The sequence below is a fragment of the Antedon mediterranea genome, chromosome 7 (genome assembly GCF_964355755.1).
Source record: "Antedon mediterranea chromosome 7, ecAntMedi1.1, whole genome shotgun sequence".
Lineage (NCBI taxonomy): Eukaryota > Metazoa > Echinodermata > Crinoidea > Comatulida > Antedonidae > Antedon > Antedon mediterranea.
In genome coordinates, this window is record NC_092676.1 from 20,615,823 (window position 1) to 20,629,819 (window position 13,997).

General features: G+C 34.9%; 2 protein-coding genes across 2 annotated transcripts in view; both read left to right on the forward strand.

Moving 5' to 3' along the window:
- Nucleotides 1–11,071, forward strand: part of LOC140055484 (MAM and LDL-receptor class A domain-containing protein 2-like) — a 24,847-nt gene extending 13,776 nt beyond the window's left edge. The window contains exons 20-42 of the mRNA XM_072100825.1: nt 325–650; nt 816–946; nt 1,145–1,328; nt 1,695–1,916; nt 2,090–2,195; nt 2,469–2,622; nt 3,070–3,310; nt 3,610–3,863; nt 4,019–4,367; nt 4,496–4,764; nt 5,129–5,291; nt 5,703–5,840; nt 6,395–6,657; nt 7,232–7,325; nt 7,484–7,630; nt 7,913–8,175; nt 8,627–8,858; nt 9,041–9,152; nt 9,330–9,477; nt 9,741–9,924; nt 10,022–10,165; nt 10,324–10,595; nt 10,929–11,071. Of these exons, the coding sequence (XP_071956926.1) occupies nt 325–650; nt 816–946; nt 1,145–1,328; nt 1,695–1,916; nt 2,090–2,195; nt 2,469–2,622; nt 3,070–3,310; nt 3,610–3,863; nt 4,019–4,367; nt 4,496–4,764; nt 5,129–5,291; nt 5,703–5,840; nt 6,395–6,657; nt 7,232–7,325; nt 7,484–7,630; nt 7,913–8,175; nt 8,627–8,858; nt 9,041–9,152; nt 9,330–9,477; nt 9,741–9,924; nt 10,022–10,165; nt 10,324–10,595; nt 10,929–11,024 (4,492 nt within the window). The 3' untranslated portion in view covers nt 11,025–11,071. The remainder of the gene's footprint in view (nt 1–324; nt 651–815; nt 947–1,144; nt 1,329–1,694; nt 1,917–2,089; nt 2,196–2,468; nt 2,623–3,069; nt 3,311–3,609; nt 3,864–4,018; nt 4,368–4,495; nt 4,765–5,128; nt 5,292–5,702; nt 5,841–6,394; nt 6,658–7,231; nt 7,326–7,483; nt 7,631–7,912; nt 8,176–8,626; nt 8,859–9,040; nt 9,153–9,329; nt 9,478–9,740; nt 9,925–10,021; nt 10,166–10,323; nt 10,596–10,928) is intronic.
- A 68-nt stretch (nt 11,072–11,139) lies between these two features.
- LOC140055485 (MAM and LDL-receptor class A domain-containing protein 1-like) lies at nt 11,140–13,711 on the forward strand. The gene is made up of 8 exons (XM_072100826.1): nt 11,140–11,185; nt 11,287–11,433; nt 11,613–11,776; nt 12,193–12,382; nt 12,542–12,679; nt 12,775–13,043; nt 13,315–13,399; nt 13,494–13,711. Exons 1-8 carry the CDS (start codon nt 11,140–11,142, stop codon nt 13,709–13,711), a joined length of 1,257 nt encoding a protein of 418 aa, XP_071956927.1.
- The last annotated feature ends 286 nt before the right edge of the window (nt 13,712–13,997 follow it).

Consider the following 13,997-nt stretch of genomic DNA (forward strand, 5'->3'; position numbering starts at 1 on the left):
TTGGACGTGTGAATATATCATTTTCATCAAAGGAAGCATAGAAGGTTATTCTATAGTTCTAGAATGAAAAGTTTTTATATTTCTTTTGTTTTATGTATGAAAAATGCACATTTGTCTATTTATCGTCGATCGTTATCATCCTAGTGTAAATGGGCCTTTAAGAGAACTTTGTTGGGTCCTGAAAGTGTCCTCACAAGCTTCTAGTCTACTGTAATTAAAAAGTGGAAATTATTATTTTAATTGAACATTTAGAATGAATGAAAAACCTTTTTTTCAGATTGTATTTGAGGGTATTATTGGACCTAATGCACCTACCTTTGAAAGTGACATTGCAATTGATGATGTCAGTCTAACAGATGGAGACTGCCCTCGTGCTGGTGACTGTAACTTTGAAACTGATCTCTGCATCTGGGAGAATGACTACATCTCAGATGATTTTGATTGGCTTATTGGTAGTGGTGAAACTGATAGTTTATATACTGGTCCAACAACTGATCATACTTTGGGAACTTCTAAAGGGCATTATATGTTTATTGAGACATCTTCTCCTAGAGTTACTGGTGATCGAGCAGTGTTATCAAGTCAGGTTTTCCCACCTATTCAGAGCCGTTGCATTAATTTCTGGTATCATATGTATGGTACTAGTGTTGGTAAATATCTACTACAACGTTTCTTTCTAGTTATGCTTATTATCTTCTAGGGATCAATTGATTCGACATGCTGTACTTGAATGACATAACCCCTAAAGCACATTGAGCACTTTTATATTATTATTAAAGCTAAATATAATATGTGTATTTAAATATCTTCATCAGGAACTTTAAATCTGTACATTGTCAATCCATACACAAATGTTAAAAGAAATATCTGGACTATCAGTGGAGATAAAGGTGATCGTTGGTACCTTGGGTCAACTGATTTTTCAAACTTTGACAGCGATTATTTGGTAGGTATAATTATGTTAATTGATACATAGGAACTTTAGAATGGGGCAAAGTCTGCCCCTCTCTTTTCGAAAGATGAAACGATGGCTTTTAGATTCTTTCTTATCTAACAATACATCTGTGATTTGCTCATCTTTAACAAAGCAATAAAGGAAAGAATGCAAATGGTGTATGAGGATTATGTGTGGGATGTTTATTAGACCCGCTATGGTGCATCGTTCTGTTACATATATTGGAATACAAACAAATTAACCTTTGTAACAAGGTACTTAATGTGCATTATGTTATTTTTTCAGGTGGTGTTCGAGGCTATTAGAGGTTCTGATTACACTGGTGATATTGCTATTGATGATATTCAGTTTACTGCATACACATCATGTGCAGGTATTTCTTACAGAGAAGATTTTTTTAGATTAAACACCTCTAAACCAAACATAAAAAATACATACTATACTCTGACATCACTGCTTGACGTGACTTCAGATTGTGGTTAATGTTATCCCAGATTTCCATTGATTGCCTAGCCTACTAATTGATAGTATTAACAAATCTTCAATATTAAATCTTCAGTCAAGATTCCTAAGCCTTAAAACACTTACAGTACCGAAACCAATACAAATCTTCTTTTTTTTAAGCACTATTTGAATAGCATAGCAACAAAATATGACACGCGGTACTATGACATTACTTGTGTAAAACAGAATAATATGTATTAAAACATACTAATATTATTTAAATGTAATCTTCTAGTCAATCCTGCAGATTCTGTTCCACCAACCACTAGCCCCCCAACAGTGCAGACAACAGTATCTCCTCCAACCCAATCTCCTCCCGGCAATTATGATTGTGATTTTGAGTTGGATTTCTGCCTTTGGACGCAAGCTATTGATGATCAATTTGATTGGAGACGTGGCAGAGGTGTGACAACAAGTCCGGCGACAGGGCCACTCACTGATCATACCTTGGAAACAAGTAAAAACATTATTTTAATGATATTTGCATACTTTGTCTGGCTGTATTACATGTATGAAATATATATATACTCTGTACAAACTGTTATATGATTCTAGATATATAATATTAACACACTTTTATTATTAACTTTTAAAATATAATATACAAATTATTTTCTTTTGCAAATCTAGATCTTGGATATTATGTGTACATTGAGGTGACTCCACAAAATGATCAGGATAAGGCTAGATTAGAAGGACCACCCTTTTCAGGAGGAGAAAAATGCCTAAGATTCTGGTAAGTCTAAAATTGTATTTTTAAGTAGGCAATAAATTCATAGGCATCATAATTTGATGATTTAACATATGTCTATAGATACAATGGAATTGTACTGCATGAGTTTAGAATCGTCAGTTTGGTCTGTTTATATGAAAAATGCTCAGAAAATGCAGATAATGATGGTTTCTGAATTGTTGAGAATCGTAGAAACTGCACTGTGGCCTGCATAAATGTAGGGTTCCTCATCCTTTTATTGTAAACATTATTTTAACAACATTTTTTCATCATAAGGCATCATATGTTTGGTCAACATATTGATTCACTGAATGTTTACATCAAGAATGGAGGAACTCTAGGTCCAGCCAGATGGACCAAGTCAGGTGGTCAAATTGATGATTGGTTTTATGGGGAGGTTTCCCTTCCTGCATCGCCATCCAACTACCAGGTACTGTGTCTGATAAAATGTATCTATATTTTAATAAATAATGGATAATTAGTTTAAACAATGAAAATAAATATTAATTACCATATTCTCATTTCTTTCCACAATATTTATATTAAAAGAGAGAGAGTTTGTATGTTTGTTATATACAAATAATTTTTCTTACTGCACACATCTATACACTGGGGCGGGTATATTTGCTAGTTGATAATAAGTACAGTGTAAATATGGATGACATATAATGTAAACACAAAAGACCTTTTTATGTTGAGAATTCTGATAAGGAAAGCAACTTGAAGCATCTTTCAAGTACGCTGTTTGTAATGTGATCAAAACGTAGAGCAAGAAACCATATGATCAAATAAAGATCTTCTGAAAAGTTAGCTGTGTATTCTGGTTCTTAATGCAAAATCTGCCAATTTATTTAATGTATCTTTTTACTTCCTTTAGGTTGTCTTTGAGGGCATTGCCAATGGCAGAGATCGTGGCGACATTGCTCTTGATGACATCAGCTTTATAGAGGAACCCTGCAAGCTACCTACTGACTGGACAACTTGCGGCTTTGAGAGCAGTGACATCTGTGGTTTTGCTCAGGATGGTACGGATGACTTTGATTGGCAGCACGTCAGTAAAGGCACAGACTCAATCGGCACTGGTCCAGATTTTGATCATACATATGGCACTGCATTTGGTGAGATTCTTTACTTAATTAAAAAAAATCTAGGAGAGAATGTCCAAAACGGTTTTACTAAAAACCAAGTGAATCTTGACTAATCGTCATCCCAAAAATCATTTACACTGTATGTTAGTGATCTACCTGTGAGTGTTTTGCTATATTTTTACTATGCTTGAACCATTAGACATTCTAAACTAATGTGGTATTTTTTTTGGACCAGAAATTTAAAAGAGGAAATATAGTACTTGTTACTGTAATATATATATAACATGTTGGTGTTTGTGTACTGTAATATAATTCATATTTTTGTCCAGGTATGTATGTATACATTGAAACATCAAGCCCTAGAAGACCGTCTGACAAGTCCAGACTCATCAGCACCCAACGTTCTAGAGCCACCGAGTGTTGGCAATTCTGGTTCCACATGTACGGCTCAAATGCAGGCACACTCAATGTGTATGTTAAAGACTCTTCCACATTGGACTTCCCTGTTTGGATGAGATCAGGTGATCAAGGAAACCAGTGGCTCATTGCTCAAGTGACTGTATCCCCATTAGCAGCCTACCAGGTATAGTTTTATATATATTTAGGATATAAAATATAATGATTGCTGTGTAGGTGAATATCTAATGCTTATCCTCATAGAGCTGATAACCCATTATTATTGTAAAGAATTCAGTTATTTTACATTTTTGTGATAAAATCAGCAATTGTCACACGTAGATACACATATATGTAGTTGTTCACCTAACCTTGGCCAATTCTATTCAAAAGACATTTATTTTTTTCCAAAAGACAATAAGTAAAATTTACTTTCATGTGAGCCAAATTTTATTTCAGCTTGTGTTTGAGGGTGTGGTAGGAGTCAGCTTTGACAGTGACATTGCTCTTGATGACCTGACCGTGACCCAAGGAGCATGCCCTGAAGCAGGAGAATGCAACTTTGAAAATGGTTTCTGCACATGGACTAATCTAGCTCAGAACGATGATTTTGATTGGCTGCTAGGACAGGGTAAAACGCCAAGTGGATTCTCTGGACCATCTACAGATCAAACTTTAGGAACCGATGCAGGTACAGTCTTTACTACTAGAGTATATACATACATCTCCTTATATAGCTTAGCACAATTAATTTTCTGGTATAGGAAAATAGTAACAGTGTTGAGTGTTTATGGAATTTCTTAATTCTTATTCTTCTAGGTACATATGTGTTTCTTGACTCTTCTGCAAACCAACAAAATGATGTCGGAGTACTTTACAGCATTCAGTTTGATCCAACCAGCTCTTCAAGTCGCTGCATGAACTTCTGGTATCATATGTATGGATCTGGCGTTGCTTCCCTCTCTATCGGTCTTTATGTAGGCCCCGACCCGACAGCCATCACCAGAAGTCTGTGGATATTGTCAGGCGATCAAGGAAATCAGTGGCAATTTGGTGCCTTCTCATTTAAGAGCTCTGTTACTTATAAGGTAAAATTATGAATATTCTGTAATTAAACTTGTTTAGCTTGGAAAATAAATTCATTATTAACTATCCAACTCAGACTAGTACAATACAAAACTTTCTTTTAATGTTTTAGCAATTAAAAGATGAGGAAGTTATGAGGCCTCCTAGACTTTTTATTATATTTTAAAACAAATATATAATTCATGTAACCTAATACACATGATCACATAATTACTTGTTAGTCGTCCTCATTATTGAGTACATCAGGTCATCATTAACAAATTTCAGTTGTCATATGCCTTTGTGTGAGAGAAAGACAAATTGATGTGCTTCATATATTTTTTTAATATCTCTTTCATCATTTTACTTATTCAATTATATTTCCAGCTTGCTATCACTGCAATACAAGGTACATTAGGTGTAGGTGATATAGCCCTTGATGACATCACATTCTCATCAGGTGTGTGTAGCATTAGTCCATCAAATGCCATTGGTGCACCAGTAACTGCAGCCCCATCCTCTGCCTCAGCTGGACCAACTACACCATATGGTAAGTTACTATAAAACAAATGTGTAAAAGTAAAGAATTGTTAGCAGGCTCAGCAATGCTAGTAAATTTTTTTTTAATGTTAATTGGATAACGAAAATTGCATTGCATGTTGCCAGCAATATTATTTTATTGGGTAAATGATGATCATTTAATTAATCTTGTTACTTATTCTTAGTACAACCTGCATGGGACTGTACATTTGACAGTAACGAACATTGCCGTGTGTGTTGCCAGCAATATTATTTCATTGGATAAATGATGATCATTTAATTAATCTTGTTACTTATTCTTAGTACCATCTGCATGGGACTGTACATTTGATAATAATGAACATTGCCGGGTGTGTTGTCAGCAATGTCATTTTATTGGATAAATGATGATCATTTTATTAATCTTGTTACTTATTCTTAGTACCATCTGCATGGGACTGTACATTTGATCAAGGGTTCTGCACATGGACACAAGCATCCGATGACCAGTTTGACTGGATGAGAGCAACAGGTCCAACTGGAACTGACCTTACAGGACCACATGGTGACCACACTAGTGGTAAGTGGGATTGATAACCATACTTGAACTTGAAGAAACTTGTTTTAATTGAAAAAGAAAAAGCGAAAACATTTGTTTATATATAACTAACACTATGATGAAGGAATAGTGTTGCCCGAAAGCTCTGCTAACTTTTCTGGCTGTTTTACTTTATTGTTTTGATTTAGCTTTTCGCTTTTTTTTGTATCTCCATTGAGATCCAGGCACTGATACCTATAGCATTGTCATTTTTTCAGTAATTTGCCTTTGGATTATATAACTAACACTACATATACTGTATTGTCATTGCCATTGTTTTTCGTTTTTTTTTAAATGTTTAATGATACTAGAGTTGTTTTATTCTGTGGATTGTATGAAATTATAGTTTAATTTAATTATTTCAGAATGGTCACCCTTAAAATAATGGATGCACTTCCTACTAAATTGTATTCACCTTAACATAATTTTGTAAAGCTAAATACACCTGCTAAATGTGTCCTCAGTGACGTAACGGTTATAAGTGTTCACTGGCTAAACTAAACCCATTACACCGCTGTGTGTCCTTCTTTTCATAGGATCTGGATGGTATAGTTACATTGAAACCAGCAGTCCTCGCATGCCAAACGATGCAGCCAGACTAGAAAGTTCCATAATACCAGTAGATGATGGTCACTGTCTTCGATTCTGGTATCACATGTATGGCACGCATGTGAAGATACTGAATGTGTACACAAAGATTGGTGTCTCACTTGGTGATGTTGTATGGGTTAGAGAAGGGACAAACCTTAATAAATGGATATATGCAGAAATTAATTTAAAACCATCAAGTAACTTCAGGGTAGGTTTCTGTTGAGTAGTTCCATTAATTAAAATTATGATTTATATACTTCTTTGTTTAAAGTAAAACACATCGTTTTGCTTCAAAACAAAAACACAAAGCAATAGATATCAACAACTCCATTGTTCTTGATTTGATAGAATGCTTAGGTTGATCAGGGAGTTGTATAATAATAATAATATAATATAATAATACCACATTTATATAGCGCCCTTTTCATGAGTAATCATGCTCAAAGGCGCTTTACAAGCATTATTACCCCAGTATTTTTTGGGATCAAACACGTATGGAAACATACTCCCATATGCAGCCGGTAAACAGCGCAAAGTTGTGTCTAGATCTAACTGGGTACCCATTTATACACCTGGGTTGATATCTCAGTAATTGGCTAGTGAATAATATCATGGAGCTAAAAAATCTAATTTTATAGCTCCATGATAATACTAAGTAAACAATATTATTACTATTGAGTTTTATAACAACTGGGAAATACAAACAATTATGATCAATATGGTTACAGTAAAGTAGTCTGCTATGTCACTGTATTTTTTAGCATTGTCTATATTTTAACTAGATTGTATTTGAGGGTGTGCGTGGTACTGATAATCGTGGCGACATTGCTATTGATGATGTCACAGTCAAAGTTGGAATATGCCTACCACCACAAGGTAATGTTGGAATTTAACGTGTGACCTACACATCATTACTTTGTACAGTATTTTGTAAGCATTTGGTAGCAATAACAGGTGAACTTGTTACATATTATTACACATATGGGTAATCACACTAACCCATTATATGAAAAAAATATGTTGATTATTTTCAGGGGAATATTGTGACTTTGAGTTGGCCGGCCACGATTGTGGGTTCACGCAAGATACAGCAGATGATTTTAATTGGCGACAAATAACAGGAACCAGCGGCACTCCAGGCACGGGTCCATCTGTTGATCATACATTAGGGACTAAATATGGTAATTACATTTTATAAGCAACATTGATAATAACAGGTGGGGAAACAGAACGATAGAGTAGGAATAAGACATGGAGGTATTTATTCCGCCATAGAATATAGTAATTCGTAGGAAAAATAGTTTTTCCTTCTTAAACAAATTGGTAAATGTGAATAATAGAATTCGCTTATGCTTAAGCTCAAAATATATTTAGCTTCCAAATCTCCCATTTCATTTCCATGTCAGGTTGGGCAAATTTTCAAATTTTTAAAAGGAGCTTACTGTTTTTTATATCCTAATCAGGTGGTTACTATTTCACTGATGCCTCAGCGCCACGTAAGCTTGGTGACAAAGCTCGTCTGATTAGCGAGACCCGACAAGCATCCACCGGCTCATGTGCAGAGTTCTACTACAACATGAATGGAGCTGATATGGGAACACTGAATGTATATGTGCAACCTTCGGGCATCACTGGTCAGAAACAGTTGCTGTGGACATTAAGTGGTGACCAGGGTGATGTATGGCACACAGCACAGGTCACGGCTACCTACAGTTCAAACTTTCAGGTAAGCCTAGGTTAAGAATTCAATTTTAACTAGGGTGCGTTTTGCATATTTTCAGTGTTTATAAGACTAGATCAAAACCTATCATTTTCAGTGATTTATTGATCATTAATCATCAGGCTGTCGTCATCCATTGTTGGTTGAAGCCCTCCTCCAGCAATTTCCATTTTCTTCTGTCAAATGCCATTCTCGTCTAGGTTGCCGCGTTTGTGTATTTGATGATCTCATCTCTCCATCTTCTTCTTTTGTCTCCCTCTCCTTCTTTTACCCTTGGTTACCATTCTGTGAACATCTTGGTCTATCTATTATCTTGAGTTCTTTTTATGTGTCCTTCCCATCACCATTTAATTTCTTTCACCTGGAATGCTGACAGGTTTATATCGATGACATTGATATTATTATATTTATTTTATATTGATAATGTATCTTAAATTATTTTTTTTTTATTTTAAAGATTGTTTGGGAAGGAGTGATTGGAACTGGCAGCAAAGGTGATATTGCAATTGATGATATCTCAGTCAGAGATGGTGCTTGTTCTCCACCTGGCGATTGCAACTTTGAGAATGGACTCTGTACTTGGATGAACACTGCTAATGGAGATGATTTTGATTGGCTGAGTGGTCAGGGCGTTGATGCTGGTAAACTTACAGGACCAATTGATGACCACACAAGAGGAGATGACCAGGGTACTTATAATACACACATTGGTTTAACTCTTGTTACAAACATCAGATTTCTAATAATATTTAATAATGCTTTGTGTTGGTCAGTGCCAAGGGTCTTTAAAAAAAATAGATGACTGTGTTGATAAAGACTCTTTAATATTATTGTTACCACACTTCTTAATTACACTTTAAAAAAAAATTAGGTTACTACATGTTTATCGAGATGTCCAATCCTAGAATTCCTGGTGACAAGGCATGGCTTGTTAGTCAAAACCTACAATCTCCTGGAGTTTCTGGTAAATGTATGGAGTTTTGGTAAGTTCTATCAATCATAAATTATATATGTAGTTTCCGATTAGATTAGTTAGGCCTAATTTCATTTTGTACGGTATAAGCTACAATTACATGATATTTTTTCAAATTAATTTTTTATTTTGACATGCATGAGAGGGTGGATATTTGGGAAATAACATGTTCTTTTTCTTTTTACAGGTTCCACTTGTATGGGTCCAACATGGGTACCCTTAGTGTTTATGTAGATGCTGGCTCAGGTAAAGTCTTACTGTGGCAACTGTACTCTGATTTTGGAAATAGCTGGGTTTCTGCTCAACTTCCAATAACAAGTTTGAATACATTTGTCGTAAGTACTGTAGAAAGTTATTATATAACAATTATCAGTATTCTCTCATATCAAAGTTAATAATGTTACCGCTGTCTGCAACAATTTACTTTTATTTTTTATCAATACGAATATCCTCATAGTTAAATACTTTATAGCTGACCTTTACAACACAACAACTTTCAAACATAAAGATAAATGAAAAGGTAATATTTTTTTTTCTAATTTGTTATAAAGTATTGTTGTACTAGAAAATAATTTCAAGATTTTTCTTTGCTTTTCAGGTATATTTTGAAGCAGTTCGAGGTTCAAACCACCTGGGAGATATGGCGATTGATGACATTACATTTGCTACAGGATCATGTTCTGTTCAGCCACCTTCTGCTGACCCAAATGTTGGCCCAACAGCGCCACCTGTCACTGCAAGACCAACAACTGCACGTCCAATTGTGACACTCACTACTCCAAGTAAGTAACCTTTAATACATAAGCATACACATTAAAATTATTGCATCATATTGAATATATTAACAACGACATCATTATGTCTTATTGCTTTGAATAGTTCCAACCCAATGGAACTGTAACTTTGAGTTTGATCTTTGCTCATGGAGCCAAGCTACTGACGATGAATTTGATTGGACAAGAGCACAAGGACCTACATCAACTACTAGCAGTGGACCAATCAATGACCACACAAAAGGAACAAGTAAGTTTTCCATACTGATTACTTCTTGAATAAAGATTATGGAGTATTATGTTTATTATTGAGAGAATAATTTCAGGAGTTCAAAGACTGCTGATATATTCAACAAGCTGAGGTCAGTTAAAAAAAATGTATACTTATTACTCTTTATGTATTTTTAGGTGCTGGATATTACATGTACACAGAGGCATCCAGTCCACGCTTACCAGGAGACAAAGCTAGGTTCATGAGTGCTGACATTCCATCATCTCCGATTAAATGTGTTGATTTCTGGTTCCACATGTATGGCTCCAACATCGATTCTCTCAATTTGTATGTTCAGACTGGTGGTACCTTAGGCAGTGCTCAGTGGAGTAGGCAGGGTACTCGTTCCAACAGTTGGATTTATGGACAGTATGAGTTAGTCTCAACATCAACTTCAAAGGTTGGAACTGTTATTTTTCTGTAAACCATTATTAAAACGCTTAAAATACATACAAATTCACAATATTACTTAATATAAAGTTTGCGGTACACCACGTATATTAGTTCTAAAAATAATTGTTGAGTTTCTTGACGTTTCGATCAATATGCTTTGATCACCTCAGGATTTGATCACCGCCATGCAAACCTTCAAACAATATATAATATTACTTAAGCTACTCAAATAGAAGTATATCCCATCTTCAGGATATCCCAAAATTCTTGTCAAACAATTATTGGTTGCGTATCTTTCTTGTCAATACAGTGATATTGTAAAATTAACTGCTAATTTTTGTATTTCCAGATTGTGTTTGAGGGTGTTATTGGCTCCAGCTACAATGGTGATATAGCGCTTGATGATATCAGAATATATGAAGGATCTTGTCCAGGTAAGTTATAGTTTCCAAAGTACTGTATATGTATGGTCTGATGCTATAAGCAAGAAGTTGTGGGTTTGAATCCCACCCTTAGTGATGTACTATACAGATACTTTAGTCTATAACCAGTAGCTAACAATGTGCATTCCAACTGAAAAAATTTACTGCATTACTATTATTACTAGTTTGGTTCTTTTTTTTGTACTTGTATAGAGACATGCTATCCATAGGTGTACATGCATTACAACATATCTTGACTTTAATCCACATTGTTCCTTCTCATAGGCTTCTTAACATGTGATTTTGAAGATGTAAATCTGTGTGGCTATGTCCAAGATCAAAATGATGTCTTTGATTGGACAAGAAAGACTGGGTCAACTGGTACTACAAACACTGGACCTCCTACAGATGTCACCTATGGTACAGGTTACGGTAAGGCATAGAAAGATGGTATAGTATTTAGGGCTTTTCATAGAGATAAATGATTGAAACACCATTTTATGACACCTTTTTAACTACAAAGATTGAGATTTCAGACAAGCATTAAACCCTTGTATTAAGAAACATACGTTGTATCTGTCATATTTAAAAAATCCCGTTTTCTTTTGTAGGTAACTACTTGTACATCGAAACATCCTCACCTCGAAAGATGGGTGATTTAGCCAGACTCTTTTCAACAACTCACACCTTTGAATCAAACAAACCCACCCAATGTTGGCATTTCTATTATCATATGTTTGGTGTAAACATGGGAACTCTTAATTTTGGATACAGAGTAAGTAATAACAGAACAGATTCATCTAATTCATAGTCTACTTTTGTTTTTTGTTTGTTTCTGGGTTACCTCCTCGGTACATTAGAGTTCACCCAGATCAGCCAGTGTACAGGAAATGATCAGTAAACTACTCTTTTCAAATTGTACACCAAGATATTTATCATTTATGTAAACAGCGTATTAACACTGAACCAACTGCTTTACATCCCATCCAAAGGATTAAGTAAAGAGTAAAGTATCTTGCCTAAGGATACAAGAAATATGTGACGGACAGGTCTTAAACCCATGCCTCATGTATCCAATTTCATTACCATTATACTATAAAACTCTCTGAGATGTCTTTATAAATGTCTTTACTGCACCCAGCATTCCTAGGTGGCCTCCAATCCAACCTAATTTCTTCAACATTTTTTTAGGTAAATGGTAACAATCAAGTGTTATGGACTCGATCAGGTGATTATGGTGATCGCTGGATTCAAGGCGTAGTAGAGATTTCCAGTAGTCAGAACTATGAGATATTTTTAGAAGGAATCCGTGGTAATGGAATCAGAAGTGATATTTCTATTGATGAGATATCATATGTTGATGGAAAATGCCCTGGTGCAGGTAAAAATAATATCTAATTGTACTATAAGTTTTTTTTTTTCTATTTATGTGAAACCTTTATGAAAAAGAAAATACAATAGTCCAGTTGTACCATATACAGTATAAGCATCTTCCATGCCATGAAGAATAATTTAATTTATAATACATGATTTGTTTTAGGGGAATGTAACTTTGAAAATGGTTACTGCTTGTATTACAATTCTCTGGATGATGAATTTGATTGGTTGAGAGGTCAAGGGTCAACAACTAGTGCTTCTACCGGTCCTAATACTGACCACACCGTAGGGGATGGAACAGGTAAGACATGTCTATATTACTGTTCACAGAATTTGATTGGGTACCCCTAAAATCATCAGCAATGAGACAACGATAATGACTTTGTTATTCCTTAGGCTACTACATGTTCATTGAGACATCTAGTCCTCAGGCAACTGGAGACAGTGCACGCTTAGTCAGTGAGATCTTTGATGCTACTTCTGGCAAGTGTGTTACCTTCTGGTATCATATGTTTGGTTTGGACATTGGCTATCTTAATATCTATGTTGCGGAGTACAACGGTACAAATGAGGTTAAATCATGGTCCTTGTATGGACAGCAAAGTACAGATCAGGACTTATGGTTGAGCGGTCAGCTTGGTATTGTCTCACCATTCAAGTGGATTGTAAGTTGATTAATTATTATAAATAACACTAGTTATTATGCCTAATAATTGTGATACATTATATTGATTTTATATATGCTTGCAAGTCTTGGTGTGGCATGCTTTAAGAACGACAGTAGTCCTCCAAACTCTTTAAGCAATAATTGATTGTCTATATGTATAATTACAGTATTTAGAATAACTAAGAAAATTAATTCTGCAAAAATTCATTAAAGATGAAAAAGAGCTTTTCTTCTGAGAAAACACCTAATTTTTCTGAAATGTTCTGTAGGTTATATTTGAGGGCATCAAAGGCTCTGACTTCCGTGGTGACATCGCTATTGATGATGTTGTTTTCCTTGACAACGATTGCCAAAGTAAGTTTTCAATCTCATATTAAATATACATTGAACTGTAATTTCATTAAAACGTTGATATATTATATATAATTTGTCCATCTTTCTCTATCAGTTCAACCAGCAATAGCAGATCCAGCTAATTCAATCAATGCTGACATCATTTGTGACTTTGAAGTTAACTTTTGCGGTTGGAAGCAGGAAACACTTAAAGATGACTTTGATTGGACAAGAACAAATATTGAAACGCCATCTTTAGGTTCAGGTCCAGGATCAGATCACACTACAGGAAATGGTAATAAATGTTGTATTTGCTTTGAAAACTATGAATGACTTACTTTTAAGGAATTAAATTTCACTTAAACTTATAGTACTTAATTGTTTAAAGTTAAATTGATGTTCACAAAATATAATACAGGTATTATTATTTTATCTGAAAAAATGTTCCCTTAACTCAAAGTTTTATGATTTTTTTCTCCTAGGCTACTACTTGTACACCGAAGCATCAAGTCGAACAAAAGGAGATACAGCCTGGATCCTCTCATCTACCAGAGGTCCAACTCCTAATGATGGTAACTGCTTTAGCTTTTGGTACCACATGTATGGTGCCACCGTTGGA